This window comes from Aquarana catesbeiana, linkage group LG08 (assembly GCF_042186555.1).
Source record: "Aquarana catesbeiana isolate 2022-GZ linkage group LG08, ASM4218655v1, whole genome shotgun sequence".
In the NCBI taxonomy this organism is placed as follows: Eukaryota; Metazoa; Chordata; class Amphibia; order Anura; family Ranidae; genus Aquarana; species Aquarana catesbeiana.
Window position 1 is genome coordinate 140,063,084 of NC_133331.1, and position 15,767 is coordinate 140,078,850.

A 15,767-nucleotide genomic window follows, 5' to 3' on the forward strand; every position below is an offset into this window, starting at 1 on the left:
TATGGTTAGGGAGCAAAATCTCTAATCCACTCTGAGAATAACAGACAGAAGAGATATACTGCATATACTATTAAGAGGTTGAATCCGGTAAATACCAGACATAGAGATCACATTTTTTTTTTTTTTTTTTTTTTTATTTAAAAGTGGAGTTCCACCCAGAAATGGAACTTCCGCTTATCCGGTCCCCCCCCTCTCTACATTGTCACATTTGGCACCTTTTAGGTGGGAGCAGACACCTGTCCAATACAGGCATCCAACACAGTATCCGTGGCGATCTACAACATGTCGGTCCCCCCCCCCCGTTGTCTTCTGAGAGACACACAGGTCCCAGGAGACAGCAGAGACCAGTCAGAAAGCACAGCGCGACTTGCGCATGCGCAGTAGGGAAACAGGCTGTGAAGCTGCAAGGCTTCATTTCCTGATTCCCTTACTTAAGATGCCGGCGCCTCCACCCGGAGCCGAGGGACAGGTCCACTTCGGGCGAGGACATCCCAAGCGACCTAGACAGGTAAGTGTCTTTATTTTAAACGTCAACAGCTGCAGTATTTGTAGCTGCTGATTTTTAAATTTCTTTTTTTTTTTTGCAAGCGGAACTCTGCTTTAAAGAAAATAAAAAATAAAAATTTTGCCGATTTTTGGACAGAACTAGTAGATTATGTATGACAGACTCCCAGGTCATAGGCAGGTGGCTGTCACTTATGTTGGCCAAAACAATGTTATCCCAAAAAAAAAAAAAAATTCATTTTAAGAACGCTTGTGCGATTTTCTAATCGTTAGCGGGGTCAAATCGACATTCATTTTCAACCACAGTGATGGGAAAATTTGAAGGATCATAATTTAAAATTCCTTTGACCAAGAAGTTTTCAGACAGTGTATGTGGTTTTCGTTCAAATTACCTTCATTTTAAAACTGAATGTTAAAAGCAAGTGATATTTTCAAACATTCTTTCATTCAGCGAATGTACAAAGATTTTTCGTATGAATATTCTCGTCTGAAAATCAATACATGCATGGTGAGCATAAGGCTCGGTTCACACCTATGCAGTTTGCTTTTGATTCATTTCTGTAGTGCTTTTTGCTGTGCATTTTGGGTTTTTTCATACGCGATTTTGCGGCGATTTGCATTTTGTACTTTTTATGGCCAACTAGTTGTTAGGCAGATTAAAAAAAAAAAAAAAAAAAAAAAAAACCACACACAAACACCTAAAATTAACCCTTTATAGTACAGAGAGATATAATATCCCTAGCTTTGAACATCTCACAGAGCACTGGTCAATCCATCATCCGAAAATGGAAAGAGTATGGCTCAACTGCAAAAATACAAAGATATGGCTGTCCACCTAAACTGGCAGGCCGGGCAAGGGGAGCATTAATCAGATAAGCAGCCAATAGACCCATGGTAACTGGAGGAGCTGCAGAGATCCACAGCTCAAGTGCACTCCACAAATCTGGCCTTTACGTAAGAGTGGTAAGAAGAAAGCCATTGTTGAAAGAAAGCCATAAGAAGTCCCGTTTGCAGTTTGTGAGAAGCCATGTGGGGGACACAGCAAACATGTAGAAGGTGCTCTGGTCAGACGAGACCAAAATTTAACTCTTTGGCCTATTAGCAAACGCTATGTGTGGTGGAATACTAACACTGCACATCACCCTGAACACACCATCCCCACTGTGAAACATGGTGGTAGCAGCATCATTTTGTGGGAATGCTTTTCTTCAGCAGGGACAGGGAAGCTGGTCAGAGTTGATGGGAAGATGGATGGAGCCAAATACAGGGCAATCTTAGAAGAAAACCTGTTAGAGTCTGCAAAAGACTTGAGACTGGGGCGGAGGTTCACCTTCCGGCAGGACAACGACCCTAAACATACAGTCAGAGCTACAATGGAATGGTTTAGATCAAAGCATACGTGTTAGAATGGCCCAAAGTCCAATTGAGAATCTGTGGCAAGACTTGAAAATTGCTGTTCACAGATGCTCTCCATCCAATCTGACAGAGCTTGAACTATTTTGCAAAGAAGAATGGGCAAAAATGTCACTCTCTAGATTAGGGCTGAAACAACTAACCGATTATGAAAATAGTAATCGAATAATTAAGCCAGTCGATTAGTTGGCCTGCATACAGAATGCATTATTTGTTTACATATCAGGAGATACAGTGCAGCACACATACAGCTCAGTACATCATCCATGCACATCAGTAAGTGCCTGAACTTGTGAATGTGTGTGGAGCAATGCCTCATGGGACATGTAGTCGTTGGCAGGAAGTGAGTGGTTCTAAAGGCAGACGCTTTCTTTACCTTGCTAATGGGGCACTCTATACTGTACTTAACGCACAGCAAAAAGCAGTGTAGAAACAGATCAAAAGCAAACTGCATAGTTGTGTACCGAGCCTTATGCTGGCCACATGGATCCATTTTCAGATGAGAATATTCATATGAAAAATCTTTGTACATTCGCTGAATGAAAAAATGTTTGAAATTTTCACTTGCTTTTAGCATTCCGTTTTAAAAGGAATGTAATTTCTGAGCGAAAACCACCTACACTGTCTGAATATTCCTTTGAACAAGAAGTATTCTATTATTTCTAAATGTTCCTGTCACTGTGGTTGAAAACGAACGTAGATTTGACCCCACTAACGATTCAAAAATCAAACGAACGTTCTTAAAATGGCGCTTTTTTTTTTTTTTTTTTTTTTTTTTTAAACTAACAATAATTGGCCAACTAATCAATTGCAAAAATAATTGTTAGTTGCAGCCCTACTCTAGATGTGCAAAGCTGATAGAAACATCCCCAAAAAGACTTGCAGCTGTAATTGCAGCAAAAGGTGGTTCTACAAAGTACTGACTTGGGGGGGCTGAATACAAATGGACACCACACTTTTCACATATTTGTAAAACATTTTGAAAACCATTTATCATTTTCCTTCCACTTCACAATTATGTGTCACTTTGGGTTGGTCTATCACATAAAATCCCAATAAAGTACATCTCCGTTTTTGGTTGTAACATGACAAAATGTGGAAAAGTTTGAGGGGTGTGAATATTTTTTCAAGGCACTATATATTTTTTTTAATAAATACACCCAGAAGTGGGATATATGGGCATTTTAACTAGGAGTCAGACAGACAATGAGCTATATGAAGGGTGGAAGGGAGATATATACACATCTTTTATATTAAAGTAGTACTAAAAGCTGAACCCCCCCCCCCCCCCTTCCAATAATTTTTATTGAAAAAAGTTTTAGGCAGACAATGAGGTACAAAATAGTACAAGTATATATTAAACCATGGTGTTACAGCAAAAACGATCGAAATAAACACATTCTTGTTGCGATAAAGCTATACCCCAACTACTGCCAACAGCCATCTGTGCCCAAGGGGCCTAGATAAAGACATATAAAATGCACTGAGTGCAACAGTCAAGATAATATAGGCTAGGAAGGTTAAGTATCAACATACAGTGGGGCAAAAGTATTTAGTCAGCCACCAATTGTGCAAGTTCTCCCACTTAAAAAGATGAAAGAGGCCTGTAATTGTCATCATAGGTATACCTCAACTATGAGAGACAAAATGTGGAAACAAATCCAGACAATCACATTGTCTGATTTGAAAAGAATTTATTTGCAAATTATGGTGGAAAATAAGTATTTTATCAATATCAAAAGTTAATCTCAATACTTTGTTATATATCCTTTGTTGGCAATAACAGAGGTCAAACGTTTTCTGTAAGTCTTCACAAGGTTGTCACACACTGTTGCTGGTATGTTGGCCCATTCCTCCATGCAGATCTCCTCTAGAGCAGTGAGTTTTGGGGCTGTCCCTGGGCAACATGGACTTTCAACTCCCTCCAAAGGTTTTCTATGGGGTTAAGATCTGGAGACTGGCTAGGCCACTCCAGGACCTTGAAATGCTTCTTAAGAAGTCACTCCTTCATTGCCCGGGTGGTGTGTTTTGGATCATTGTCATGCTGAAAGACCCAACCACGTTTCAACTTCAATGCCCTTGCTGATGGGAGGAGGTTTGCACTCAAAATCTCATGATACATGACCCCATTCATTCTTTCATGTACACGGATCAGTCGTCCTGTTCCCTTTGCAGAGAAACAGCCCCAAAGCATGATGTTGCCAACCCCATGCTTCACAGTAGGTATGGTATTCTTTAGTTGCAACTCAGCATTCTCTCTCCTCCAAACATGACGAGTTGTGTTTCTAAAAAATAGTTCTACTTTGGTTTCATCTAACCATATGACATTCTCCCAATCTTCTTCTGGATCATCCAAATGTTCTCTAGCAAACCTCAGACAGGGGCGGACATGTACTGGCTTAAGCAGGGGGACACGTCTGGCACTGCAGGATCTGAGTCCCTGGAGGTGTAGGGTGTTACTGATGGCAGCCTTTGTTACGTTGGACCCAGCTCTCTGCAGGTCATTCACTAGGTCCCCCGTGTGGTTCTGGGATTTTTGCTCACCGTTCTTGTGATCATTTTGACCCCACGGGGCGAGATCTTGCGTGGAGCCCCAGATCGAGGGAGATTATCAGTGATCTTGTATGTCTTCCATTTTCTAATTATTGCTCCCACAGTTGATTTCTTCACACCGAGCTGCTTGCCTATTGCACATTCAGTCTTCCCAGCCTGGTGCAGGTCTACAATTTTGTTTCTGGTGTCCTTCGACAGCTCTTTGGTCTTCACCATAGTGGAGTTTGGTGACTGTTTGAGGTTGTGGACAGGTGTCTTTTATACTGGTAACAAGTTCAAACAGGTGTCATTAATACAGGTAATGAGTGGAGGACAGAGGAGCCTCTTAAAGAAGATACAGGTCTGTGAGAGCCAGAAATCTTGCTTGTTTGTAGGTGACCAAATACTTATTTTCCACCATAATTTGCAAATAAATTCTTTCAAAAAAATCAGACAATGCGATTGTCTGGATTTGTTTCCACATTTTGTCTCTCATAGTTGAGGTATACCTATGATGACAATTGCAGGCCTCTCTCATCTTTTTAAGTGGGAGAACTTGCACAATTGGTGGCTGACTAAATACTTTTTTGCCCCACTGTAAACATGGGCCAGGGTTAAAGCAACCTTTAAAGCGCTTAGACATACAGGGAAAAGGGGGGTGGGGGAGAGGTCAAAATTGTAACTCATAGTAGAAATGTAATGGAAGAGAAGGATGAAAAAAAGATTTACCACCGATCCCCACGCTCCAGACCACTGCGCACCCCCCCCCCCCCCCCCCCCACGGGGACTAAAGGTATCTGATCCAGGGGTTCCAGACCTTTTCAAAGCGATGTTGGTCACAAAGGATACTAGCAAATTTTTCATTGATCATGATCCAGGAGATTTTGTTTTTCACTATTGCTAGATTTATTAAAGGAGTTTTCCATGCTCTCACTATAGTAATCTTAGTTGCCAGAAAGATAAAGAAGGCGAGAGTCTTAAGATGTTTAGGTAACTCACTTGATAAGATGGCACTATTTTCTGACCTAATGTTTTAAGGAATATTCAATCCGGTCACTGAATATACCAGGTTGAATATTCTTGTCCAGTACCGATTGACGGTACTTTTGGGCATGTCCACCAAATGTGGAGCATGCTTCCTTCCTGACCGCAACCCCTGAAACAGAGAGGGGATGCATCCAGATACATTTTTGCCAACCTTGTGGGTACAAGGTACCATTGTGACAATACCTTATAATTAGCCTCCACAAGGGAAGTACTTAAAATTCTCCTGTGCACCATAGTAGACACTTTTTTTCATGGATATGATTTTAAACAGAATGCACAATAGTCGTAAAGGTTTAACCACTTCAGCCCCGGAAGGTTTTACCCACTTAATGACCAGGCCATTTCTTGCGATACTGCACTGCGTCGCTTTAAAAGACAATTGCACGGGGCCACCCGGTGACGTAAATGGGCGACCCCCCCTACCTCCGATGTTGGGGGGGGGTCACCTGTTTACGTCACCGGGTGGCCCCACCCTCAGCTATATAGCAGCTGTCATTGAGAAGAAAAATCACTCGGCGGGAGCCTCCCATGTAGGCGGAGCTATTGTGGCTTTTTTTTTTCTTTTTTCAGTTCGGCGGCGTGAGATGGATTTACATCATGGGACATTTATTTATTTTGTTTATCTTTTAATAAAGGACTTGTCTCTTTTACTATTTTTGACACTTTTTTTTGTGAAATGGTAGGGGTACAATGTACCCGTTACCAATTCACAGGCGGGGGGCGGGATCTGGGGGTCCCCTTGTTAAAGGGGGCTTCCAGATTCCAATAAGCCCCCCGCCGGCAGACCCCCACAACCACTGGGCAAGGGTTGTGGGGATGAGGCCCTCGTCCCCATCCAAAGCACCCTCCCCGTTAAGGGCATGTGGCCTGGTACGGTTCAGGAGGGGGGGCGCACTCTCTCATCCCCCCCCCCCTTCCTTTCCTGTGGCCTGCTAGGTAGCGTGCGCGGATAAGGGTCTGGTATATATTTTGGGGCAAACCCCTACGCCATTTCTTTTTTAAATTTTGGCACAGGGTTCCCCTTAAAAAAAAAAAATAAAAAAAATCAGGTTTGGTATGGATGTGGGGGGGTCCCCTAAGTCTTTTTTTTTTTTTTTGGCGCAGGGTTCCCCTTAATATCCATACGAGACCTGAAGGGCCTGGTATGGATTTTGGGGGGGGACTCCCATGCAATTTTTAATTTTTTTGGTTCAGGGTTTCCCTTAAATATCCATACCAGACCCAAAGGGCCTGGTAATGGACGGGGGGGGGGGGACGACGACACACACACACACGACCCATGTCGTTTTTCTCCAATTAAATTTTATCTATATTGCCGAGACCCGATAATTCATTACAGCCGCAATTTTCAATGACTTTTTTCCGCTTTAGAAATGTCATTTTGCTGTGGTATTGTTATAAACATGGGAAAAATGAGCCACTTTACAGGCATACTTTAGAACCCCCCCCCCCCCCCCCCCCCGGCACAATATTTAAAAGGAATATTTCATTTTTTATTGTTTCACTTTAAGCATTATTAACCACTTACGGACCGTCCGCCGTCGTTATACTGTGGCTGTTTGGAGGAGGAAATCGTTATGGCAGCAGCTAGCTGCCATAACCCCGGTATCCCCGTCTTCAGCGGGCGGTCCGCTACAAGATAAAAGTGGTCTCTGTGGCGGATTCACAGCGAGTTCACTTTTATCGGTGGCGGGAGAGGGGCCCCCCCTCCCACTGCGATCCAATGCCCTCCGCCACTTACTGGAGCCGCCAGCAGCGGTGGAGGCGATCGCGTCCTGTCAGTAGCTGGGTATGGAGATGAGTGAGGGGAAGATGGCCCCCACCCATCTCCATACAATTGCTGGGTGGAAGCGAAGTCAAACAGTCACTTCTGCCCACAGCTCTTTTATATTACAATTTTTTTTTTTATTGCACTTTAGTCTAAATATGAGATCTGAGGTCTTTTTGACCCCAGATCTCATATTTAAGAGGTTCTGTCATGCTTTTTTTTTTTTTTTTTTTTTTTTTTTTATTACAAGGGATGTTTACATTCCTTGTAATAGAAATTAAATTGACATTTAAAAAAAAAAAAAAAAAAAAAAAGAAAACCACTGTAAAAATGAAAAAGGTAAAATAAAGGAAAAAAAAAAAAAAAAAAAGTTTCAAACGCGCCCCGTCCCGACGAGCTTGCGCGCAGAAGCGAATGCATACGTGAGTAGTGCCCGCATATGAAAATGGTGTTCAAACCATGCATGTGAGGTATCGCCGCGATTGGTTGAGTGAGAGCAATAATTCTAGCCCTGGACCTCCTCTGTAACTTAAAACATGCAACCTGTAGAATTTTTTAAACGTCGCCTATGGAGATTTTTAAGGGTAAAAGTTTGTCGCCATTCCACGAGAAGGCGCAATTTTGAAGCGTGACATGTTGGGTATCAATTTACTTGGCGTAACATTATCTTTCACAATATAACAAAAAAAATTGGGCTACGTTTACTGTTGTCTTATTTAATTCAAAAAACTGTATTTTTTCCAAAGTAAGACCGCTGCGCAAATACGGTGTGACAGAAAGTATTGCAACGACCGCCATTTTATTTTCTAGGGTGATAAAAAAAAAAAAGGGAAGTATAATGTTTGGGGTTTCTAAGTAATTTTCTAGCAAAAATAAACAAATCTCAGAAAGAGGCTCTGTCCTTAAGTGGTTAAAACCATCTCTCCCAAAAAAAAAAAAAAAAAAAAACAGCCAAACAGCCGTTTTTTTAAAACTTTTTTTTGCATTGAAACATGTCCCCTGGGGCAGGACCCAGGTCCTCAAACACTTCGAATTTGCTGCAAACACTGCATAATGTTTGCTGTTTGGCAAACATCAGGCTCATCCCTAATTTATATATTGCGTAACAAAACAAACAAACAAACCCACAAAAATAACACCTCCCCACCACACACATACAATAAAAATAAGCAGGAAGTTTGGAGAATGGACAGCAGGCTGTTGTGGGATTTTGGGGGTGAATGTACTGGGGTATTTTACAGTCATGCCATGAATACATGAAGGTAAAAAGAAAATGTTTAGCCTTTAGTACCGCTTTATAAATTTCCATTCACTGCCTGAAGGTCAGATGTGAAAACTGCACAAGTAAACTTTGTTATAATACATGGGTGTTGTCCTAATTGACAGGCATTAGGGTTCAGCTAGCTTTCATCATCAGAGACCTGCCAGCTAGCTGTTGTGATCTATTCATAAAACTTGTAACATGCCTCTTTTACAAATACATGCAAATTTTATTTATACAAGTTAGATAAAAGCCGAGATGGAAAATGAGAACTGTAGGAGCACATAAGGGCACAGGAAGTTGCGTGCAGCTTGATGCAATAGGGTACTGCTGGCTGCTAGAACACCAGAATACACATTTGTGTTATCTCAGGAGCTGCCAACTGCATTCTGTGTGTTTGTAGGCAGTAAAAGTCCTGATCTGCCATTTACATCACAATCTGTGCTTCTATTCTCCCTCATCATATGTACTTCTTATTGCAATATTGTGGAAGGTTTATGTTTTTTCAGTAAATCCAACCATCAGTAGAAGTATATCCCAGACAGGAAGGCTTCATTCACACTGCTATATGCACATATTCTGCCTGGAATGCAGGTTCTTGCTGGCAAAGCTAGCAGAAGACCCTGCATAAAATATGTGCCTAAAATACTTGCGTTTAGATATGAACAAATCTACTGACTTTACATTTGTTTCCACACATTTCTATGTGATTACACACTGCAGACATGCATGGCTCCATTGCTTCCTATACTGCTGTGTTTAGATGTGTACAAAACTAGAAGCTATATGTGGCATTTTAGGGTGCACTCACACTAGCAATTTTAACTAGTCCTAGGTGCCACTCACCCCCCTTGGGCAGGTCTGTGTAGTGAGTGCTCCAAACCACACCCGGAACCCCTTGTAGGAGGGCGTCCTTGGCATGGTTCACTTGGAGTCAAACAGTTTGCCTCAGTGTGAGTGCAAACTGTGCGGGAGCAGTGAAGTCTCCATGGATGACTATGGACTGAAGCAAGGATCACTGGTTAATTATTATTATAATAATAATAAATAATTAATACAGGATTTATATAGTGCCAACAGTTTACACAGCGGTTGTAATAAGTGTGCCCACAAAACGTCCGTATAGTTCAATGTGGGTGCAGCAAACGAGCGGGGGGTAATTGATCGATGGCACAGTACAGTTAAAGCAGTCCCATATTATACCCTCTGATACCTGTAAAAATGAGCCCTAAATATGCCATTAGGCATATCAAATCGTTACACAAAGATCGTTACACAAAGATAAGGATGCTTATTTTGGCCGTGTGATCATCTTCTCCCTTGTGGACCTTTGGACTGGCTCACACCAGAGTGGCCTACATGTTTTTTGAGCATTTTTTCAATGGACTGCCAAATACACAAGAATGCTGAAAAGTACAGCAAGTGCAACTTAAAAATAGCACCACATCAAACTGTATGATTCTGCGATACTATGAAATTTGGTGGCCACAAACGTGCTGCATTCATTAGATGTCTTTGGGGTGCAATTATTGTGTGTATCTAACAAGAGCAGCTCGTTCCCGTGTGGTGCAGAAAACGGGTCTTTCCCATACCATGTTCTGGTGTGATTGGATCCTTAAAGTGGAGCTCCACCGGGTAACAAGTACCTGGTTTTGACTCCCAATTCCTGCTCAGACTGCCATGGAGATCTACGACAATGTCCAGCCCTTCCTCCTCCTCACCCCCGCAGCCCACTGGGACACACACAGGTCCCAGAAGATTGCGGGACCACTCAGAAAGTGCAGCACAGCAGGAAACCAGCTGTGAAGCCAGAAGGCTTCACTGCCCGTTTGCCTTACCCAAAGTGCCTCGAAAGTATTGCAGCTTACTGGCCCTTAGATGCGGCGGCCGCATTAAAGTGGTTCTAAAAGTTGGAATGAAAAAATAAAAACAAAACATGTTATGCTTACTTGCTCTGTGCAATGGTTTTGCACAGAGCAGCCCTCATCCTCTTCTTTTAGTGCCAGAGTGATCCCCATGACTAAGCTATGGGCTGGAGCAAAACCTGTTGGGGCGAGCTTGTGCGCATGGGCACCTCAGCTCAAAGTGCCGGGATGACCAGCGCCTGCGCATTGGGCAGCTCAGCTTACAGTCCTGGGGTGACTAGCTCCTGCGCATGTGCAGGAGTGATGTCATTCCCCACCAGCCAATGAAGAGGCCCGAAGACTGGTAGTCAGTAGATGATGCCGGCGAGGGACCAGACAGGGGAGTATTCACAATTTAAAAACACAGAGAAGAGAGCCAATAAGAGAAATGTACTGTAAAGGTTTACATACGGGTTAGATGAATCCTAATGCCAGGAGGAGGGAGAGACTTCCTGATCATAGGATCCCTGCGATTGGCTGTCAACGTGACATAATTGGGAGCCCGGACACTGCCTGTGACGGCTCGGTACCATCGGTCACAGATTGGCACCCCCCCCCCCCCCCCCAAGCTGCCACCAAACCTATACATTACATGGTCAGCAAGAGGTTGGTTTTCCCATCTTAAAGAGGACTTTGTTTACCAATAAAGAGCCTGCTGTCTGCCTATGAACCCCAATAACAAAGTTGGATCCTCAGCAAGTGTCAGGGAGGTGGTTGTGTCCCCTACTAGAAGCCTGGCTCATAGCAGTCTCCATACATTGGCACTGAGGAACTTCCAGAGCCTGCACAGCCCGCCCTCTCCCTGACAGGCCGCAGGAGCAGGCCTATCCCTGCACCGTACAGAGCTCCTTATAGAAGTTGGTGTGGAGTTGTCAGACAGATGTGAGTGAAGTAATGACAGGTCCAGCCGGGTGTCCCGCACTGCTAGGCCCTGACGCCTCCCGCCTCATATACACGCCTCTCCAGCCACCACCGCCGCCGCCATGCCTTTCCGTCCCACCCTCCTCCTCCACATGTACCCGTACACTCACCATGTTCACACCACGGACCGATCCCTCCGCATCAACCGAGCAGCTCCACCCGCCGCCGTCACGTGACACGGGGGCAGGCTCCGCCTGATGCCACGAGAACCGCGTGACCTGTCAGCTGACCCGGTAACCGCGTGATGTATTGATCCGGGAACGCCTACCCAGCTGACTGATCCCGGAGTGCGCATGTGCGTTAAATCGGTCGGAGCGCTAGTAGAACGCTGGTCAGCTAACTTGGAGTTCCGCCCCCTAGACAGCAAGGCCTGGTCTTGCCCCGCCCCTTAGGGCCCTTTAGCATGATGGCATACATAAACCGGCACTACAACTAATCAACCATGCGTACAGACCCACTTTTATACTTACCAGTGAGATACAATCTCTTATAAGAGTAGAATGTGCAGCGTGGGTGTGGCTAGTGAAAGTGGGTGTGGCCATATGGGTGTGGTTTGCAAATATTACTGCAACAGCTTTGATAAACTTCACACCTGGCACTGGAAGACTGATCATAGTACAAAAACACATCCAAGATCTGACTGGGATCTGATTCCAACCACATTTATAACTTGACTTGTAAGGATGAGCTCAGTCGTGTTCGCAACTCCACGTGCCCGCGCCCGCCAGGAAAGTGACACTACGCATCGCTAATCACAGGCAGTGAGACATTACCAGTAAAGCCAGTAAAAAACAGGCAATGTTCTCCTGTCAGTAAAAGTAAAAGGTTGCCAGTAAAAAATATGGCTGTGACTCTCGGCTTGGTCCGGAGCCGGCTAAGACCATCTGATTGCCTGCTACAGTGTGATCGGGTGGCTCTGGCAGAGGCGGTGCCTGAGCATGTCATGTAATGTCATGGTGCAATGGAGCCAAGCAGAGCGGCCAGAGCCTTGTGTGCGGGTCTGTGGTATGGGAGTAAAGCAGGCTGGGACTGGGACCGTCAGTGCCGTTTAGACTGGAGGAACCACTTGGCTTGGAGAGAGACTGTCACTGTGACTCCAGAGGGGAGGTGTTGTGTCAGTGAGATGTCATTATCATATGTGCTGCTGCACACTGCTGTCAGTGTTGCTGTGAGAGTCAATTTCATGTTTGTGTGCCCACCCATTCTAATTTCTTGCCCTCCTGTCCCTGAGCTAATTAGATACTATATTGAAAATAAAATAAGAAATATGTTTTTTTTTTGCCTTATTATCTACCTTAAATCATATTGCTAATTGCATATTGTATTTGTTTGTAGCCTAAATACACAAATTTGCACTTAAAACTGTAATTTTGTAACTTTTGAAGATGCCAGTAAAAACGTGGCTGTGCCAGTAAATTTTGGGTGTTGTGTCAGTAAATTTCAATCTGATAGGTTGGCAACACTGGCGCGGGCACGTGGAGTTGCGAACACACCTGAGCTCATCCTTATTGAATTGTAACAGGACCACCAGAGTCCAAACAGAGTCCTACAAGAATGGTATAACTTAGGGGAGCGAAGTTACCTCTGAGACTCAGGGATGGCCCTGCTAAAGCAAAGCTGCATGCAAGGCTTTGATATATTATATAATAAATAGTGAGACAAGTGCTAATAATTAAGACAAGAGGAGATTGTCCCCAAATGTCATTTTCTATTAGTTTTTGCTAGCTTAGTTGGGGCCCTTCTATGATAATGCACAGATGGTGAATCTTGGTTAGGTCCGTCAATCCTTCTAGAGGTGTTTGTAAGGTGATATTTTGGAAAAGAAACACTGTTAGGTGAAGATAGATTGAAACAAGCTTCAAAGGAAGGAGAGAGTAGGAAGAATCCCCTATTGGATGTCCTAGGACATTTAAAATAGCAATATTTGTATGTTTCTGTGATTTGTGTAAAATGGGTTTGACGACCTTTTCTCACCAATCCTTGTTTGCAGGTCTCAATGGCGGAGAGACCTCTTTCTACAGTCTGATACTGATAGGCCTGCATCCTGATACTACAGTTGTTTAAAGCGGTAGTAAACTGCACCAAGTGGGAGAAAAAAATCCCCTGCAAGGCAAAGGCATAACGCGCTAGTTTGCATCGCAGACTAGCTCATTATGAAATTCTTACCTTAGAATGAAGCTCTCAAGCGGCACACGGACACCACTGACAGGACTTCCATCTTCCCCCGGTCTTCTTTCCGGGTTCGCAAGCTCCGGCTGTGTGAGTGTCTGGAACCGCAATGATGTCACACCGGCTCCGGCACAAAGCTCTGAAGATCTGGCACGCTATGCCGAACCTTCAGAGTGCATGCACCGGAAACACCACATTTTAGGAGATATTCACTGTACCTACAGGTAAGTCTTATTTAGTAAAAATTAGTTTATTACCACTTTAAATTCATTTTTTTTCTCATTAATCTACACTCAGTACCCCATAACAACAAAGAGTAAACACAATTTCAGAAATGTCTGTGAATTTAATACAAAGAAAAAAAAAAACTGCAACACATGCACGTAAAGTGGTTCTAAAGTCTAAACATTGTTTACCTAAAAAATGTTTAGGCATCAGCATCCCACCTCACCCCCCTTCTTTTACTTACCTGAGCGCTGTGCATGTCTCTTCTTGCCTCTCACTTCCCGTTCTCGCTGGCTTTGCTGGGGGACCGGGAGCCATTGGCTCCCAGTGCTGTCAATCAGATCCAGTGACAAGGGAGCAGGGGGTGGGGCCGAGTTCCGCTGTCTGTGTCAATGGGCGCAGCAGGGCTCGGGAGCAAGCACGCACGAGTGCCCCCATAGGAAGCAGCTTTCCATTGGGGCACTGGACGGGGGGGGGGGGGGGGCAGGAGCGCCAGTGGGGGACCCGAGAAGAGGAAGTTCCTGGCCACTCTGTGCAATTTCATTGAGCAGAGCAGGTAAGTAGGTAAGTATAGACCTGTTTTTTTTTTAATGCTTACCTTTACAGTCGCTTTAAATATTCAGACCCTTTACTCAGTACTTTGTTGAAACACCTGTGGAAGCAATTACAGCCTCGAGTCTTTTTTGGTATGAGGCAACAGGCTTTGCACACCTTGACTGCGGGATTTTCTGCCTTTCTTCTTTGGAAATCCTCTCAAACTCAGTCAAGTTGGATGGGGACCATCTGTGGACAGACATTTTCAGGTCTCTCTAGAGCACAGGTGGCAAACACAAGGTCCACGGGCCAAATCGGGCCCACCAGGCATCCAGCGGCTGCATCTTGAGGGTGGGCATTTGAGGACTTGTAGCAGCTGTGGCCATGGAAGCATTCTTGTAAATGCCATCTAACATCAGGTAGCAGAGAGTACACAAAATGTGATGTGTTTGCTTTGGAAGGGGGGGGCGGGAGTGAGGGCTGTGGTGGAAGCAGGGCTGTTTTTAATATTGATTGGACCCTGGGCAAAAATTTTCTTGGGGCCCCCCCATGCAGTTTTGCTCTCCACCTGCTCTGAGACATACAATAAATAGCAGCTAGACTCAAAATGAGTTTACTGAATCAGATCAGACAGTGATTGCGATTGGTTGCCAGAGGTTACAGTGTATCATTACCGCTCACTGACTGGTTGCTAGAGGTTACAGCACACATTTCGGCTCACTGATCAGTTGCTAGAGGTTACAGCACATGATTTCTGCTTGATAATTGGTTGCTAGAGATTACTGTACATCAATACTGCTCACTGATTGGTTACAGCACATAATTACTGCTTACTGATTGGTTGCTAGAGGTTACAACACATCATCTCCTTGCTGGCTGCACACTATGGACTGGACCTTGTTCACCCGTGCAACCCAAACTGTAATTACTTCTCTGCCTACCTCTGCACATCACATACTACCCTCCCCCCACTAATTTGCTTACCTTTGCAGAACAGGCTGATGGTAGGCTTAATGACCACAGTTGTAGGCAGGACTTTCAAGCATGCCCCTTTTATCTCCCCAGTAGGTAGCATTCAGTATATAGGTGATGGTGGATATGACCTCAGGGGGGCATGATATACATATGAATACCACCTCTGTTTACATAGAATGCTGCCAGTCTGCCACTATTTACATATGAATGCCGCTGCTATTTACATATCAATGCTGGTATTTACATGTAAACACAGGGTCTGCAGGTGAGTCATCTGTACACAACAACAAGACAGAGCTGGGCAGCATTAATAACAGAACTTCACACTGAGATATTAGGACACACCATGAGACTAAAACCTCAAGGGACGAGGGAATTTAAACTGGGAGAGTTGACAAGTATGAGGCAGCTGCTTTGGGCCCCACAACAATGACATGGCCAAGGGCAGCTGCCCCTTTTGCCCTGCCTTAAAGACGGCCCTGGGTGGGTAGGAAAACACCAAGAAAGGGTTTGG

General features: G+C 44.3%; 1 protein-coding gene across 1 annotated transcript in view; it reads right to left on the minus strand.

Moving 5' to 3' along the window:
• The window catches only part of VPS26A (VPS26 retromer complex component A), a 37,567-nt gene extending 25,907 nt beyond the window's left edge, over nt 1–11,660 (minus strand). Inside the window, 2 exon segments of the mRNA XM_073596470.1 lie at nt 11,461–11,540; nt 11,543–11,660. Coding sequence (XP_073452571.1) covers nt 11,461–11,540; nt 11,543–11,645 — 183 coding nt within the window. The 5' untranslated portion in view covers nt 11,646–11,660.
• Between the last annotated feature and the right edge of the window lie 4,107 nt (nt 11,661–15,767).